Genomic DNA, 14849 nt, shown 5'->3' on the forward strand with positions numbered 1-14849 from the left:
ACAGGGACATACATTAATCTTATCTTATTTACCCAGTGCAAGTAAGCGTCTCAGCCAAAGAGAAATTGAGTTCCGGAAGTTTCCCGTCTGCTGCAAGATGCTCTAACCCTTCTTTCACTTCCGGCAGTAAGTGAAGAAACGTCGTGCAGAAAAGAACGCCACCGCCGAATCCCAGAAGCAAGCTTACCAATTTCATTGACCTATTACAACATAATCGATTTTTAATTTTATTCTTTATTATTATTCTTATTATTTATTTCAAATTTATCGACTCAGTTTCAGACTTTTATATTCGTATATGAAATTACGTTATAGAGGTTATTTTTGGTAAGTATCACGACACACAAAACTCTGTATATATATCGTAATCACGATAATGATAATATAAGGTGCAAATCTTGGTATTTAAGATGTTTACTTTTAATGTATACAGCATGGTGCACATTTGAGTAGATTATTAGTTTGATCAAGAAGGACTCACATTTTAAAACGAAATAATTGTTTGGTAGTGGCAGGGGGGGGGGGGGCTACGCGAGAGGACATCATTCATTGGGTGAAGTATACAAATAAAAAATTACGATTAATATTTATTACATTTATTATTGATTGTATCGATACCTAGGATCCTCAACACCGGAAGTGTTCCATTTCAACCGCCTCGCTACTTGCATTGGTAGAATGCCCATGGCGATGCTTACTGTGCATAATATGACCATCGTGACTCCTTTCGCGACCAGTATATTCGACATGTTTTTATCTTCATGATCATGTTCATTATCTTCGTGAAGCAAATGAACGGTATTCGTTAGCCTTTGTATAAGTGTGTTGTCTTCTAACGGAGACATATTTTGCCTTATTGACAGTCGAGATGTTCTACAAATAAAGAACATGAATGTAGTTTGCATATTTATATTTGGTTATCTGTAGAGAATTAACACTTTTAATTTTTGGTTACCAATCAATATCTTTTATTTTAGAAAAATAGTAGCAATACAAATGTAAGAAAGATTGACAAAAATTAAGGAACTTTTTAAACAACAAATATTTTGTTTCTGTAAATCGAATATTTTAAATTTCAATTTTTGAACATCTTTGAAAGTAACAAGTATGTACGTAATTACATTCGTTTCGGTGTTAATGCGCACTTCATTTATTTATTTACACATCGTTAAAGTAATTAAAACTATTATTATAAATACATTTTGCTCTGCTTTAAAATAGTCTTTTCGTATATATTACATCTTATATGATACGATCGTTCAAGATCCTATATTATCGATCGTTATTATAGTATCGATTACATATAAGTCGAAAACGGTATAAATGTAACAGAAACTTTGTTTATCGATTATCCTTGAACTTGGAACTCCATAAATATTTTACCTCGAAGGAAATTAATGTCATATTGGTATTATTATGTTCTTTTTACAATTTTAGATAATCCGTATCTCATACGATGTGAACTCATAGTTTAAAAACGTGAAAACGTGCTATAAAGATTTGTATACAAAGCAACATAAAAAATTTTTATTTCGGTTAAAAAGAAAAAAAAAACGCTATTGTTACTGGAATCAAGAAATGAAAGGATAGACAGCTAAATAAATTATAGCCATAGATGTTGAATTTCAAAGATCGGAATCAGGTTATGGTTACGTTTCACTTGAAATTGCTGTTAACAATCGATACTGACGTGAATATTTCGTAATTAAGGTAGCCATATCAAGCGTAAAATACTTCAAGTTTACTTCAATTGTAGATAAGGCATTTTATCCAATATTATATATAACAGAAAAGCATATCTTAAATATCGATACATTTTTCCATAATTGGGAGAATGATGGTCGCCTCTCTTTTATAAAAAGATATCTTTTACACGAAAAATATGAACATTTTGTAGTTTTATTTTATCGCGGCTCGTTGTTTTCCGTAACTAGACGTCAGAATAATATACAATGCATGTAGATGCAATGAAAAACTTGACTCGTACTGACAGTAATTGAATTATAACTGTGATTAACTAGGATCGAGAAATCTTTAGTTACACTTCCATGCTAAGATAAAGTATTGTATGTATTTTGCATTGCAATTGTCGTTATCACGAAGTCTTCTTCCATATAAGAGAATTTTGAGTCATTATAGAGTATTTAATATTCAGTTTACATTAACATAATAATAGAATTATGAAAAAGAGTTAATGTAATTAAGAAATATTTCTGATTTCGTGTTATAGTAGCTTTTTAAAAATTGTTCTTGTCAACTCACCGATTGAAAATTTGCGAATACTTAAACGTGGCGGCCTTAATGTATCGCGACACCTGTTCGCTCGGTTAGCTATTATTCAACTGAAAGCACTTCAGGTGTTTCGTATAACCGTAGGAGTGGACATACTACTAATTATTTCTTTCAACGGGCTGCATATATATGTATAGATAAAATGTAACGTCAATGTCTATCCAGCTTTTTATCTTAATCATTCGAATCGCAAGTAGCCAAGATAAGATGTACATATAATGGTACTAAGTTTCCTAATCGGAACTGACGATTCCTAATACCTCCTTGCCTTCTTGTACAAGACGTTGCATATAGCGGGGGCTTTTTCGTAGAAATAACGATAGCGATCTTTCTAGTAAAAAGCAAAATTCGCAAATATCCGGTTTGACACAAGTTTGAATTAGATAGGTGTTGCAATTATTTGTAATCCGAACAGTCCGTAATTGTGTGAGAACAGAAGCAGAGAATAGAAGAAGAAAATACACCTTAACAATACAAATCGTCTCTGATGTCAGATAGGCAAAATACAACCACAAACGGAGATAAAATAAAAATTAAAAAAAATTTATTTGTTGGATTTCGATATGAATACGAATCGATAAAGATTATGTTGTCGCCCGATTTAGGGGATCTACTCCACATCTTATTCGATATTTCTGATAATATCTCAGATAAAGATTTAACGATTCTTGGTAATTCGCTCGCGTGTAAATACGTATATGATTTTCATGGTCTCGGTATTAAGGCTTCAATGACATATTGCTCCCAAATTTGTATATTAATAATAGCTTCCGAAATAATAGATTCTGTTGTATAGATTACAGCAAAGCCAGTTTGCGAAAATCATCGAAGCAGTATTTGTAATAATCGCTGACGTAAAATTACAAATTATATGTAAGAAATGAATGTTATGTAAGTATTACTAATTGTTATGTAAGTATTAATCACTCTACATCGTCAAATACAATTTTTCATGTGGGATAATGGCAACTATTCTTTCTAAAATATTTCGAATCTTTTTAGAACTTTTTACCTGGTTTAAACATATGAAAATCACATTGGATCTAAATGATTCTGGCGTGTCATTTAATACTCTAAAAGAGGAGTGTGCTATTGCAGAGTTAGCTGGAGACTCATCTTTCTTCAAAAAAGATACATACGTCGTGTCAGTAAGTATGAATCACAAGAGGTTCGAATATATGTGTAAATGTGTGAAATCTTTGCTTAGTTTGCAGAAGATCGTAAACATTCCATGAATATCTCTTCAACAATGATATTGAAACACGCTTTGTGGAAGTAATTGTTTTTACGTTTTTTGCACAACGTTAGTATCCTGTGAAAGTCACTTGCATTTATGTGAGACCGTTTACTTTCGAAATTGAAATTTTTCAGGATGCTTTCGACTAGAAGCAATCGATTTGAATGGTCGTTAAATGTGGGAGCAGAGGAAACGAGTGCCGGGTACAGATGGTACTACGTAGTACCGCGAGTACAGTGAAAGTAAGTACATTCGCTATGCTCCTTTGGCAAAACAAAGAGGGAAGAAATGACTTTTGCGTTTATCCAAGGTAAACTACACAACCTCTGAAATCATTGTGAGCGATAGATTGCAACTTTTTTTCCTTTCGCGATTCCAGCAATCCTTATTGAAGTTTCACGTTCACTACTTTATTTCTCTGGGATAATAAAATTGCACCCAGCGGCGTTTTAATGTTATCTATCTTATTATCAACTCGGTAAAACCTTTCTTACGAATTTTATGTTACGTGGAAATTGCCATAATTTTAGAAGCTTATATAAATCTTTTTAAGAACTTATTGTACAACGAACCTTTTTTCGGTTATTTCCTTTACCTTCTATATCTTTCACGACTGTTTCAATTTAATTAGTAGATATGAAAAACAGGAAATCTGATAATATCGTATTTATCAAGATAGCAGATCGATTAACCGAAAGAATTTAAAAACAAGAAATTTGGAATTTGTAGATGTTTCCCATCGATAAATTGCTACTTATACGTTGTGGATATTTGCATACTCCAGTAGATTATATATTTTTTCCTCTACGTTTACTTTATCTGTGCACGTGTGTTTTTCAGTTGTTAATTTCTACTGCTTACAGATCTTGGTTCAAGATGTAATTATCATGATCAAACACTTATTGCAGTAATTATTACTTTCAAATAATACAAACGTTTTTGTTATTCTATTTATGGAACCAACTAATTTACGCATTCGATTATTATTAATCAAATAACAAGCTAGCTTCTTTCTAAACTAATTTACATTCGTTTCCAGGTAAAATTAAAGAGAGAAGAACGAAACTACGAATCATGAAAACATCATTAATTCTCGACCTGATTTTTTCGGACTGTCTGATCGATAAACAAAAGTCTGATCGCTTATCAATATTGGGATTGCGTCAAGATCTAAATGATAAATATACATGAGTTTTCCGTTAAAATTTAAGATCGGTATAAAAAGTAGCTTTTTAGCTCTATTATAATATGACACGGTATACGGCAAGTATAGAATTAATTATATTTACAGATCTTTGAGACAATACGTTTCGATTATTGAAGGACACTAGGGTAGTCGACTGACTAGTCAGTCAATGTCCACCAGCTGTACGCGTATCAGCGAAACCAGTTTTGGCTGGCATAATGGTCCAAAAACAGGAACGGTAACGAGTTCCAACGTTTTTCCCCATAGTTTGTACATACATATAGCGATCCCTTTTCGTAGCTGTAGCGCATCGTCGTTTCGAGGTTGTTCCATTTGGAACGCTTTGCTGACTGTTTAAAAATGTTTTTTCGCACGTCATTTTTCGTCTTGAGTCGTTCATTACTTTTCACGAGTCATTTTAATTAAATTGCAGTGTTCAATGAATGCATGTTTTTGTGTTATCACCATTATTTGAATAATCTAATAATTTACTTGAATGTGAATAGCCTACTAATCATTCATGCATAAATGTGAGGAGCGATAGGAGATAGGTATCTGTAATTATGCTAATTATAATTGAGGATAAACAAGGATAAATATAGCACTTATCTCATTATAAATGATGTAGGTATCGGAATCCTCACTTCACTTATTCCGTTGCACATTTCAATTGCCTTTTTGTAAAAGTTGCAGAATTTTTTTAATTTATCGAATAATTTGGTTCTATCTAATGAGTATATGTATAACTATACTCATAATATGTACCGTGTATATTTTATGACTAATTTATACAATTTATCATCATGCAGTATAATTAATTTATACTGTCCATAAAAGTACTTAATGCGTGAATGTAGTAATAACACAATCAGATTTGAGTAACTTAAAGAATTAATAATTTTAAACAATTATTTTGAATTACCTATACGAGTATTATGAAGTGGAAGTATTGCTTGCTGACCTTGGTCAATTAATCGAGCCAAAATAGACTACAGCCTTAAATGAAAATTGTCATAGAGGAATGCAAATACGAACTTTTTGTGCAATTTAACGATATTGAACATAATTGAACACGTTTCTATTTGAACTATTCAAGGTTTGTCACACTTCTACCATCCGTTTCAATGAAAATCGTACTGACTTGTTATTGAGCTTTGTTGAACTGTTTCATCAGCGGGGCAGCTATTACAAGATGTTTCGCGATATGTAATTAAGATAACCGATCAGACAGGCAACTTTCAGTAACTATAAATGATCGAATGATGATCAATGATGTGCTTTCTCACACCTGCTACATTGTTAAACCGGACTGCCTGGAGATTATTGAAATGTTGACACCAAGAATAAAAGCGTAATAATAAAACATACTTTGTTCCTTGAATGGAAAAGGAAAAATGTTGCTTTTTAACAAGGTTTTGAAGTTCTATACACTAGATCCTGACAGGTCCTAAAAATAAAGTTGAAATATGATGCTATAATCTCGTAATGTAGCGAATTCTCTAAGGCTAAATTAGGCAGTGGATATTAGCGAACTTGGTAATCAAAAATATTTCTGACAGCGAGCAGCCACTGTTTCACCATAACCATTTTACGATAATTTTTTCTGATACGTAATATAGCAATAATTACATTAAATTCCAATCTTTGTTAATCATTTTTTCATCGAACATTAAATTAATAATTGAACGTACTCGTGCTATACAGCAAAATTTTATTATCTCTGCCACAGAAAGACATTCAATGAAAACATTACCATATGGATAAACATGAGAAAACAACAGACGTTGGAATACAAACTACACTGTCAAAAATCAATTCTAAATGAAACTCATACGCAAAACTTTTAAACAAAGCGATCGACAGAAAATGGTCACGAGCAAGAAATCACAGAACATCTTTAAACTTCATCAAAAAACAACAAACTATTTCATAGAACAAAGCCCAACTGAATCCATCCATGATGGAAGGAAGCACAGAATGAACCTCATGGAGTGAACACATTGACCAAAAGAATAAATGGATTATCTAGATAGTATATTATTATAGATAATCAATTGTAATATAAACTTACTAATGTTTATTACACATATGTATAATATCCTGGATAATTAGTAAACAGTTTTCACAGGTGAACAGACTACCAAACTTCAAACACTACGGAGGACGGCGTAAATGGCACTTGTAAGAGTTGCGGCGAATCGCAACGCACTGAGTCGGACGAGTGAATGAAGAACAGTAAGTATTGCACGGGAGAGAGTAAGCAGAGGCGGCGGAGGAAACTTTCATACCTGTCTATCGGGATTCCCTGGTGTGTGCGTACGCGTCCCACCTTTAGCCGGGGATTCCTGGCTACGGGTTAAGTCGTCGACTCACCCCGGGTCACGTGTGTTGCATTCATAAATAGCCTGTTGCCAGTATCTAGTTAATGACCATGCCAAGATCAAAGGAGGGAAATGTTGATAGGTCAGGATAAAAACCACCCTGAATCAGTAGTGGTCCACCTGACTCTTTATATCGTGTCACTCGTGGCATAAATTATCTAACGCAAAGTGCAAGTTATTGGGTACTATTCTTCTTACGATAAGAATTTTCTTTCAAGTTTGACAGTCATACATACGTATGCATAAAAGGGAAATATAAGATAAATCAAATGCTACTGACGATCTGATATGACGAGAAGCTGAAGCAATAACGAAAAGTACCCTTTCCAGTTTTCATTTTTCTTTTAGGAAAATGGAAGAATATCCTGTTTTCAATAGATTTGAATTTATTGAATAAATTAATGGGCACGATATATGAACTGCTGTCTAAAAATGTAATGATTATAATATCTTGATAAAATAACAATCTCGCTAGTAGAAAGACAAAAATAGTCCTATTGAAGTTGCTTTTGTTCTTTATTGATTATAACGTAATTTTCGATCCAAACTTCTAAATGTTGAACTCTATTCGAGTAATCTATAAATATGATGAAATATAAAGGAATATATCTAAGGAATATATAATCTATAAATATAATGAAATATATGATAAAATATAAATATATATCTATAAAAATGATAAATATGAGCAAAGGTCCGTTTTTGCTATGAGCTCTTTGATTTAGACACTGTGAGAGTTTTGAAATCTTCAAGAATAATGACTCCCTTAATAAGAGAAATAAAAGTTCCATCGAAAGAGATGAAATATTTTAATTGCATTTTAATGTGGGAAAGTACCGTAATCTAGTTATCTTATTTCGCTGTATCAACTTACAGTTTTGAAGCCAGTGATTGATTATATCGCCGCTCATGTTGTAAAATTTATTCTAATTGTTTAGAAACAGATCGATGCAATAATCATACAAAAATGTCAACAATTTCTCATAACTCATCCAACTTGCGTTCGCTTACAATCAGTTAGACGATTCTTTTATCTATTAAGTATTCTAAGAAGTACTAAACTTTGAATATTTCATATATATTTGCATATTCTTTACAGTTTGAGGAATATTTACATCTTCAATTATCCTATAAATGCATAAACGTTCGCAGTCTCATCATTACCTATGTAATATCATTAAAAGCTACAGCTGTGCCAATGAATTGCTTATGTGAGACCAAATTTGTTTTCATACCATTCGCTCTCTGTTTCCTTTCTATTGCGTATCTTCTTTTATGCTGTTAATTATATAATCTTCCAAGGTGAATACCAATCAGCTACTATAGCTTGGTTCTTACTGATTCGTCCTTCCTCTTCTCGATAAATCTTACATCACACTTATTTGTGAAAAAAATTCTATTTGATAAGAGCGTACGTGCGATCGAAGTAATCGATTCGTTTCGTGTATATTTTTATATTCACAGATTGAATTATAAATATATTGAAAAGAAAACTTTACAATATAGGTAAAAGATAAGGATTTGTAGTGAATATTAAGTGGTCAAGTATTTGTGTAATTTTTTAAAGGTAACATTGTTGGAACCCGAACTGACTAACGTAGTATAAGCCATATGTTAACCAAAAAGGGGTGAGTGAATTAGGGGAGAAAACATGATTTCCGAGTGTGTACAGAGAGAATGTGAGAACAGCGTGCAACAAAAAACGTATAGATAACTTGGCTCGTGTACAATTATTATTTCAATATACTAAATACATTTATGCTTTTTCTTTTACAATTTTATGCTTGATTGATTAATCTTATCAGGTTATGAGCCCAGAGTAGGTGTAAAAGAGAAAACGAAAGAAATGCTTTAACGGACAATCGGGAGGATAATCACGTATAACAAAAAGATAAAAGATCAGAGTTTCAAAAAGAGTATTTCAAAAGAGAACATGGATTCAGCACAGTATTTTCCCCAGTTGTACGTAGAGAATTTCAATAACTGGAAATTCCGAGTTAAATGCTTGTTGACTGAAAGACAGAGAGATGATATGCTATGCGTCAAAATCCCGTCATTCGCGAGGGATAAATATAGAAGGAGTTTTATATTAAAACACGCGAAAGCCAAATCAATAGTGGTGCAGTGTATTATGGACAAGCATCTATATCTAGTGAAAGATGCATCCACTGCAAAAGAAAAGATTTTGCAAAATATGTTTGAGAGAAAAAGCATGTTTTCAAAGTTGCATTTATGGAGGAAGCTATTTTCATTGAAGTATGGACAAAATGAAAGATTTTTTCTTAAAATTTGACACCATCATAAAAGAGATGGAAAATGGGGAATCCAAAATAGATGAATCTGATAAAATTTGTCATCTACTGCAGATAATGTCTGAAAACTATAACATTATAATAACTGCTATCGAGATAATGAATAATAAGGAAGTCACTTTAAACTTTGTCAAAAGGACACTGCTTAATGAGGAGCAAAAAATGATAAGCAAGATGTTCAATGAGAAAAGCAATAATAGCCAGGTAATATTCAAAGCTTTCTCATTTGCTTGCTTTAAATGTGGTAGAATAGGTCATAAAATAAGTGAATGTAGAGCAAAAGAGAGATCAAATACCAGCAGGAACTCATATAGGGGTTGAAGCTTCTTCAGAGATAGGGGTTATCGACCAAGGAGATCAGAGACAGCTAATCAATCTATTAAGGACAAAATCTCATTTGTGATCTTAAGCAGCATAGTCAGTTGCAATGAGAGTAAATTTACAGAATTTATATTGGATTCAAGTGCAACTGCATATTTAATGAAGGCAAATATGGAAAAATATATAAGCAATATAGAAATGTTACAGGAAGAGGTAAAAATCCATATAGCTAGTGGAAAGAAGATAAAGGCTACAAAGAAAGGTAACTTGGTTGGAATGTACAAAGAGCAAAAGGTAAGAATAAATGATCTAATGGTAAAAGGATTAGAACATAACCTTTTGTCAGTAAGGAACCTAGTCCAAATAACTATAAGGTGACATTCGGCATGGAAGACATAGAAATTGTGGGAAAAAACCATGTTATTTTGCAAAAGGAGGAATAACCTACATATCTTGAAATTAAAACCTAAGAAGATGAGGTTTGTGTAAGTTTGGAAGCAAGTCAATCTAAAAGGCTGAACTGTGACACAGAAGAGTAGACCATTTGGATATAAAAAGTATGAGAATTCTAGGACTACCAATAAACAGTGACAAGTGCTCTACGTGTGTGGAAGGCAAAGTTCCAAGACCCATTTTTTATGAAAGAAAGAAGCAATCTCAAAAAATAGGAGATTTGATACATTCCAATCCATCAGTGTCAGTAACTCCATGTACTCTAGATAGACATAGGTATTTTCAAGTGGTGATAGATAATTACACCTACTTTACAATGTATCTTAACAATGTATCTATTAAAACAAAAGGATGAAGCTGAAGAAAATTTTAAAAATTAGATAGCAGAAATGAAAACCCAACGAGGAATAGTAGTAAAAAATATAAGACTAGATAATGGTAGAGAATTCACATTAGGTTCTTTCAAAAACTACTGCAAATCATGAGTAATAAGGATTTAGTATATGTGCCCATACACACCCCAGGAAAATGGTAAGTTTATGATAGAACTAGGATCAAGTCCATCAAGAGGAAGTTACCAAAGACCCTATGATGAGAAGCAATTAGATGTTCAGTTTATGAACTAAATAGAAGCCTAACAAACGTCAATGAGAATTTGATATATAATCGTATATATATTATATGAGATATTAAAAGAATAATTAAGACTTCTTGTATCTAATGATTTTTCGAGGTGCGTAATGTCACGACTAATCAGGGATACAATTAGAAAATACTGCGTAATAAAGGAGAACATGTCCATTATTATTACTAGTGTTTACAAAAAACAATTTACATTACTACTTAAATCAAACCTTATCTAACTCTGATTTAGTTGTATATTTTTACGAATGAAATAGTATATGACGTATAAAATCATGAAGATGCGAAAACTTCAAAAATCATCTAGAATATTTAAATAATTATACTCATTTAACAAGAAAAACCAATTTCCTATAATAACTGATCTAGCAAAGCTTTTAAAAGAATATTGCGCATACTAGAGAATGAAGTAGTCCGTTTGGAATTGTAGAATATCATTGCGTGTTTATAAAGACGTCTACAAGAGGAATTTCCTTAGCGATTCAGATCCAGAGATTCGTCGCGCCGCTGCTCTTTGCAGTTAACTCCGATTATCTTTTTCGCACGCATAGCTACGCGTGACCTGCAATTTTGCTAGTTGGGACAAGCATGGATCGCTGACACGCAGGAAACGCGATATTACTCCGTATAAAAAAGAAGAGAATAAGTAAAGGAAAATGTATGTGTGGCGTTTCATCGTAACCAATTATCGGACACGGTCTTCTCTAATCTCCATTTTTATCTCACAACTTGCAGTTGTTTGTATGTCGAATCATGTTTCACAAAATAATACCATTATTTATGAACTTTATCCTTTAACGTTTCCTTGAGAATATCATTGAATACGAGGAAACAAAGGAAGAAACAGGAAAATGGAGGAAAACATAATAATTCTAAGAAAATGTTATCGTTTATCATAATTATGGAGAATAATCGAATAATATTAATGTATGGTCGAATAGAAGAAAACAAAAATAAATAAAGAAGAGATAAGATAATATATGTACATATAACAACCATAAGAGAATGTTCATTGGAGAATGATTTAATATGTTTGATACCATTCCTATAGTAATTTTTCTTTTATATTATACTTCTTTGTGGAGTAGTATTATAATCGGAAATATCAAGGAACACATTAGACGGCTATTGTAAAAAAATTTTCATTTTAAATCTGGCTGATCGCGTAATAAGGGAATTACCAATGTATTATCCGCAATTAGAAGATTCTTTGGAGATTATTGGTAATAGGAGGAATCCGTCTATTTAAATTGTTCTTTGCCCACGCGACAGGTCGTTGTTTCACGCGATATATGAGCCATTCAGAAGCCACGCTGATCATCTCTATAAATTCAAAAATACAGGAAAGCGACTATACAAGATATACTACGCTACATTATAAAAATCTAGAATTTTCTGATCAGTAAATTGTGGATTTTTATGCATTTATGCAAAAATGCACAGAATATACATAATATGCAAAGATATATATATATATATATACGGGAATATTAAAAATATTTCTTGTAATGTTTTGGTAGGTAAAGCAAATTTCTGTCTATCTTTCTTTCCTCAAATCGTATTCAGAAAAATATACCTAGATATTACAAACACTGATTTCTAAATTCACTTTAGAATGAACTTGTGGAAGTTAATTGTTTGTTTCTTAAGAATTGAACATTAATTATGTACTTATTTAATGAAGTTAAGAAATTGTCGAAAACTCGAGTTGATCGGTTTATCCTCTGAGAGGTTCATGTGTGTACATAACTGGTGGTAATAAATGTTCGACGTGGTTGATGCATCTTGCAGCAAATGGTCAGCAATTTTCTTCCTAGAGGTCATCGCACAAGGAAGTGAACGGAAACTCGGTCCTCCCATGGAACTTGATAGAAATTGCTTTTAAAAAGGGGACAGAGAAAGCGGAAGACAGAATTATTGCGTGATCTTACCGCAAATTCTATCAATTTAAGTAAAATGTAATTCCTGGAACTATTTTGGTCGATATGTATATAAGTAACAGGGTTGAAATAATTAAATTGTAATACACAACATCTTTCAATGTTTTTTAACTAAATTGTAATGAGAATGTAATAATTATTAGAGTGCGGATATTCGTGGAAAATCATACTTTTATAAATATAATGAAGAAATGGGATCTATTATAACTGAAAATCATTGAAGACATTAATTTCATAGCATAAGAACGACGGAATACAGAATTTAAGGTAAAACTACATATTAAGTATATGAAGTATTTAATACAATATTGTATTCAAGTCCAATGTTTAATAAAGAACTATCATTGGAAATAAAGACAAGAGGGACTGAAAGAAAAATAAGATACGTGAGAATATGTTCTACGTGAATACGGATATTGATACTGTTAAAAACTGAACAGCGATTGGCAAATAGCTAAATGTCAAGGATAAAAGCAATTCCTTTTTTCTATTTCAGAGATCTTGTAATGAGCAATAGACATTAACTAAACCGTTCTTCAACCAGAAGCAAATTTCTTAAGCTTTATAATCTTATAAAATTAATTTTTGTTAAATTAAGATAAATGAAAAATTATTTCGCCTTTATTCCATTGTTTTAAACGAATGAATTTTTCTTTTTAACTTAATGTTGCAATTATACATTCTTGCGAAGTCTATCAGCAATTTCATTGAATGAATAAGCGACGAGAAATATTTTTCCGTAGAATTTGGAGGCGGAAGAAATAGTGCTGTTATGAACGAAAAGGGAACTGTGGAATATGCAATGACTTCTGTAGAATGTTTTAGTGAAAGATATGGCAGTCAAACTTTTACGTCGCATAAATTGAGGAATTAACTTTTTATAGCTTTAAAGGTATGTGCATTATGTTCTTAATGTCTGTAACCTGTTGAGGTCAATGACTTTTATACGACTTTATAATTTATCACAGACTTATTTATAGATATCGCTTTTGCATTTTATAAAGTGTTATTAACACTGTTGAGATTGCAATATTAAAACTAAAGGAAATTTTTTATATTGAATAAAGTAATTCAAAATGCTAATTTAAAAAAATCATTATTTAATATTTATTGAATATTTATTGAAAACTCTATAGAATCGTGAGTAGTTCTATCAGTCACATGTAACTTGAATTTTTAGAAATGATAATAATTTGCAACTCTAATTTTAGGAAAATAGAGACCAATCATTACAAACGTTGCGTAATTTCGCGGTTCCACTAAAAAGAAGTTAGTCAGCGTAGTTAATCGGGGCATATTCACCAATAATGAATTAGAATACGAATTAATTACAACTAATTAACTTTTACGCGATTAAAGCGTTCATGAATCGAAGTTATATAGCAATTTGAAACTCGAATACGTATAAAGAGGTGTAGATCGTATCCACGGTTAAAACACAGACTAAATACACATCGTCGGTGATTAAAGTTGAATTGCGATAATAATGACGGTCGGTATAGCAGGAAAGCCCACCAGCTCAAATATATATGTATGTACATACATACTTGATGTTTTGTTTTACCGACAGTAACACAGTCCATATTAAGATAGGTGTCACTACGTTAGTATTGGTATAGAGAATTTGTAAATATGTACAATATATATATATATATTACATTCTCTAATATTTCAATAGTTACTATTCACACAAGTCACGTGAACAATTTTACTCTAAGTTATATCAATACTGTTATCTATGTCTCCTTGCATCTAAAAATTTCCAGCTAAATAATATATTTAAAAATTTTAAGATAAGAGGAATGTATATATCTACTTCTGCATATGTTGCAACAATATTGAGACATAACAATTTAGAATACAAAGAAAGAACTTAAAATTTTTTATGTGGATTGAAATATCTTCTATGTTTAAAATTCAAATGCTTCATTTGATAATCATAAATGTTTAGCAATTATAACACTTTTTATTGGAAAGTACACAAAATCTATGGAGGAATGTTCATGATGTTTTGTTTTTAAATTCATTACCACCTGTTGTTACGATAATAATCTCGGTTAAATTTCCGTGGCGCGATTCGCCAGG

General features: G+C 31.8%; 1 protein-coding gene and 1 long non-coding RNA gene across 11 annotated transcripts in view; one reads left to right on the forward strand and one right to left on the reverse strand.

The window, feature by feature from the left end:
* The window catches only part of LOC126920850 (zinc transporter ZIP3-like), a 27149-nt gene extending 20057 nt beyond the window's left edge, over positions 1-7092 (reverse strand). For 4 of the 9 annotated variants that reach the window (XM_050731702.1, XM_050731694.1, XM_050731699.1 and 1 more), the window contains exons 1-3: positions 6787-6934; positions 619-873; positions 33-200 (exon numbers count right to left, since the gene is read on the reverse strand). In XM_050731702.1, the coding sequence (XP_050587659.1) occupies positions 33-200; positions 619-845 (395 nt within the window). In that variant the 5' untranslated portion in view covers positions 846-873; positions 6787-6934. Of the gene's footprint in view, positions 1-32; positions 201-418; positions 438-618; positions 874-1383; positions 2115-2262; positions 2390-5637; positions 5785-6786; positions 6935-7003 lie in introns of those variants that run through there. The other 5 variants (XM_050731698.1, XM_050731697.1, XM_050731695.1 and 2 more) reach the window with 5 other exon arrangements.
* On the forward strand, positions 3048-13145 carry LOC126920881 (uncharacterized). Of its 2 annotated transcripts, XR_007712129.1 has the most exons (8): positions 3048-3183; positions 3295-3440; positions 3500-3595; positions 3664-3771; positions 4569-4744; positions 4821-10007; positions 10052-12775; positions 12910-13145. It is a non-coding gene; the product is annotated as an uncharacterized LOC126920881 (long non-coding RNA). The 2 variants fall into 2 exon arrangements; XR_007712128.1 differs by having other exon boundaries at positions 3089-3183; positions 10052-13145.
* Positions 13146-14849: the final 1704 nt, after the last annotated feature.

The sequence above is a fragment of the Bombus affinis genome, chromosome 10 (assembly GCF_024516045.1).
Source record: "Bombus affinis isolate iyBomAffi1 chromosome 10, iyBomAffi1.2, whole genome shotgun sequence".
NCBI classification, from domain to species: Eukaryota; Metazoa; Arthropoda; class Insecta; order Hymenoptera; family Apidae; genus Bombus; species Bombus affinis.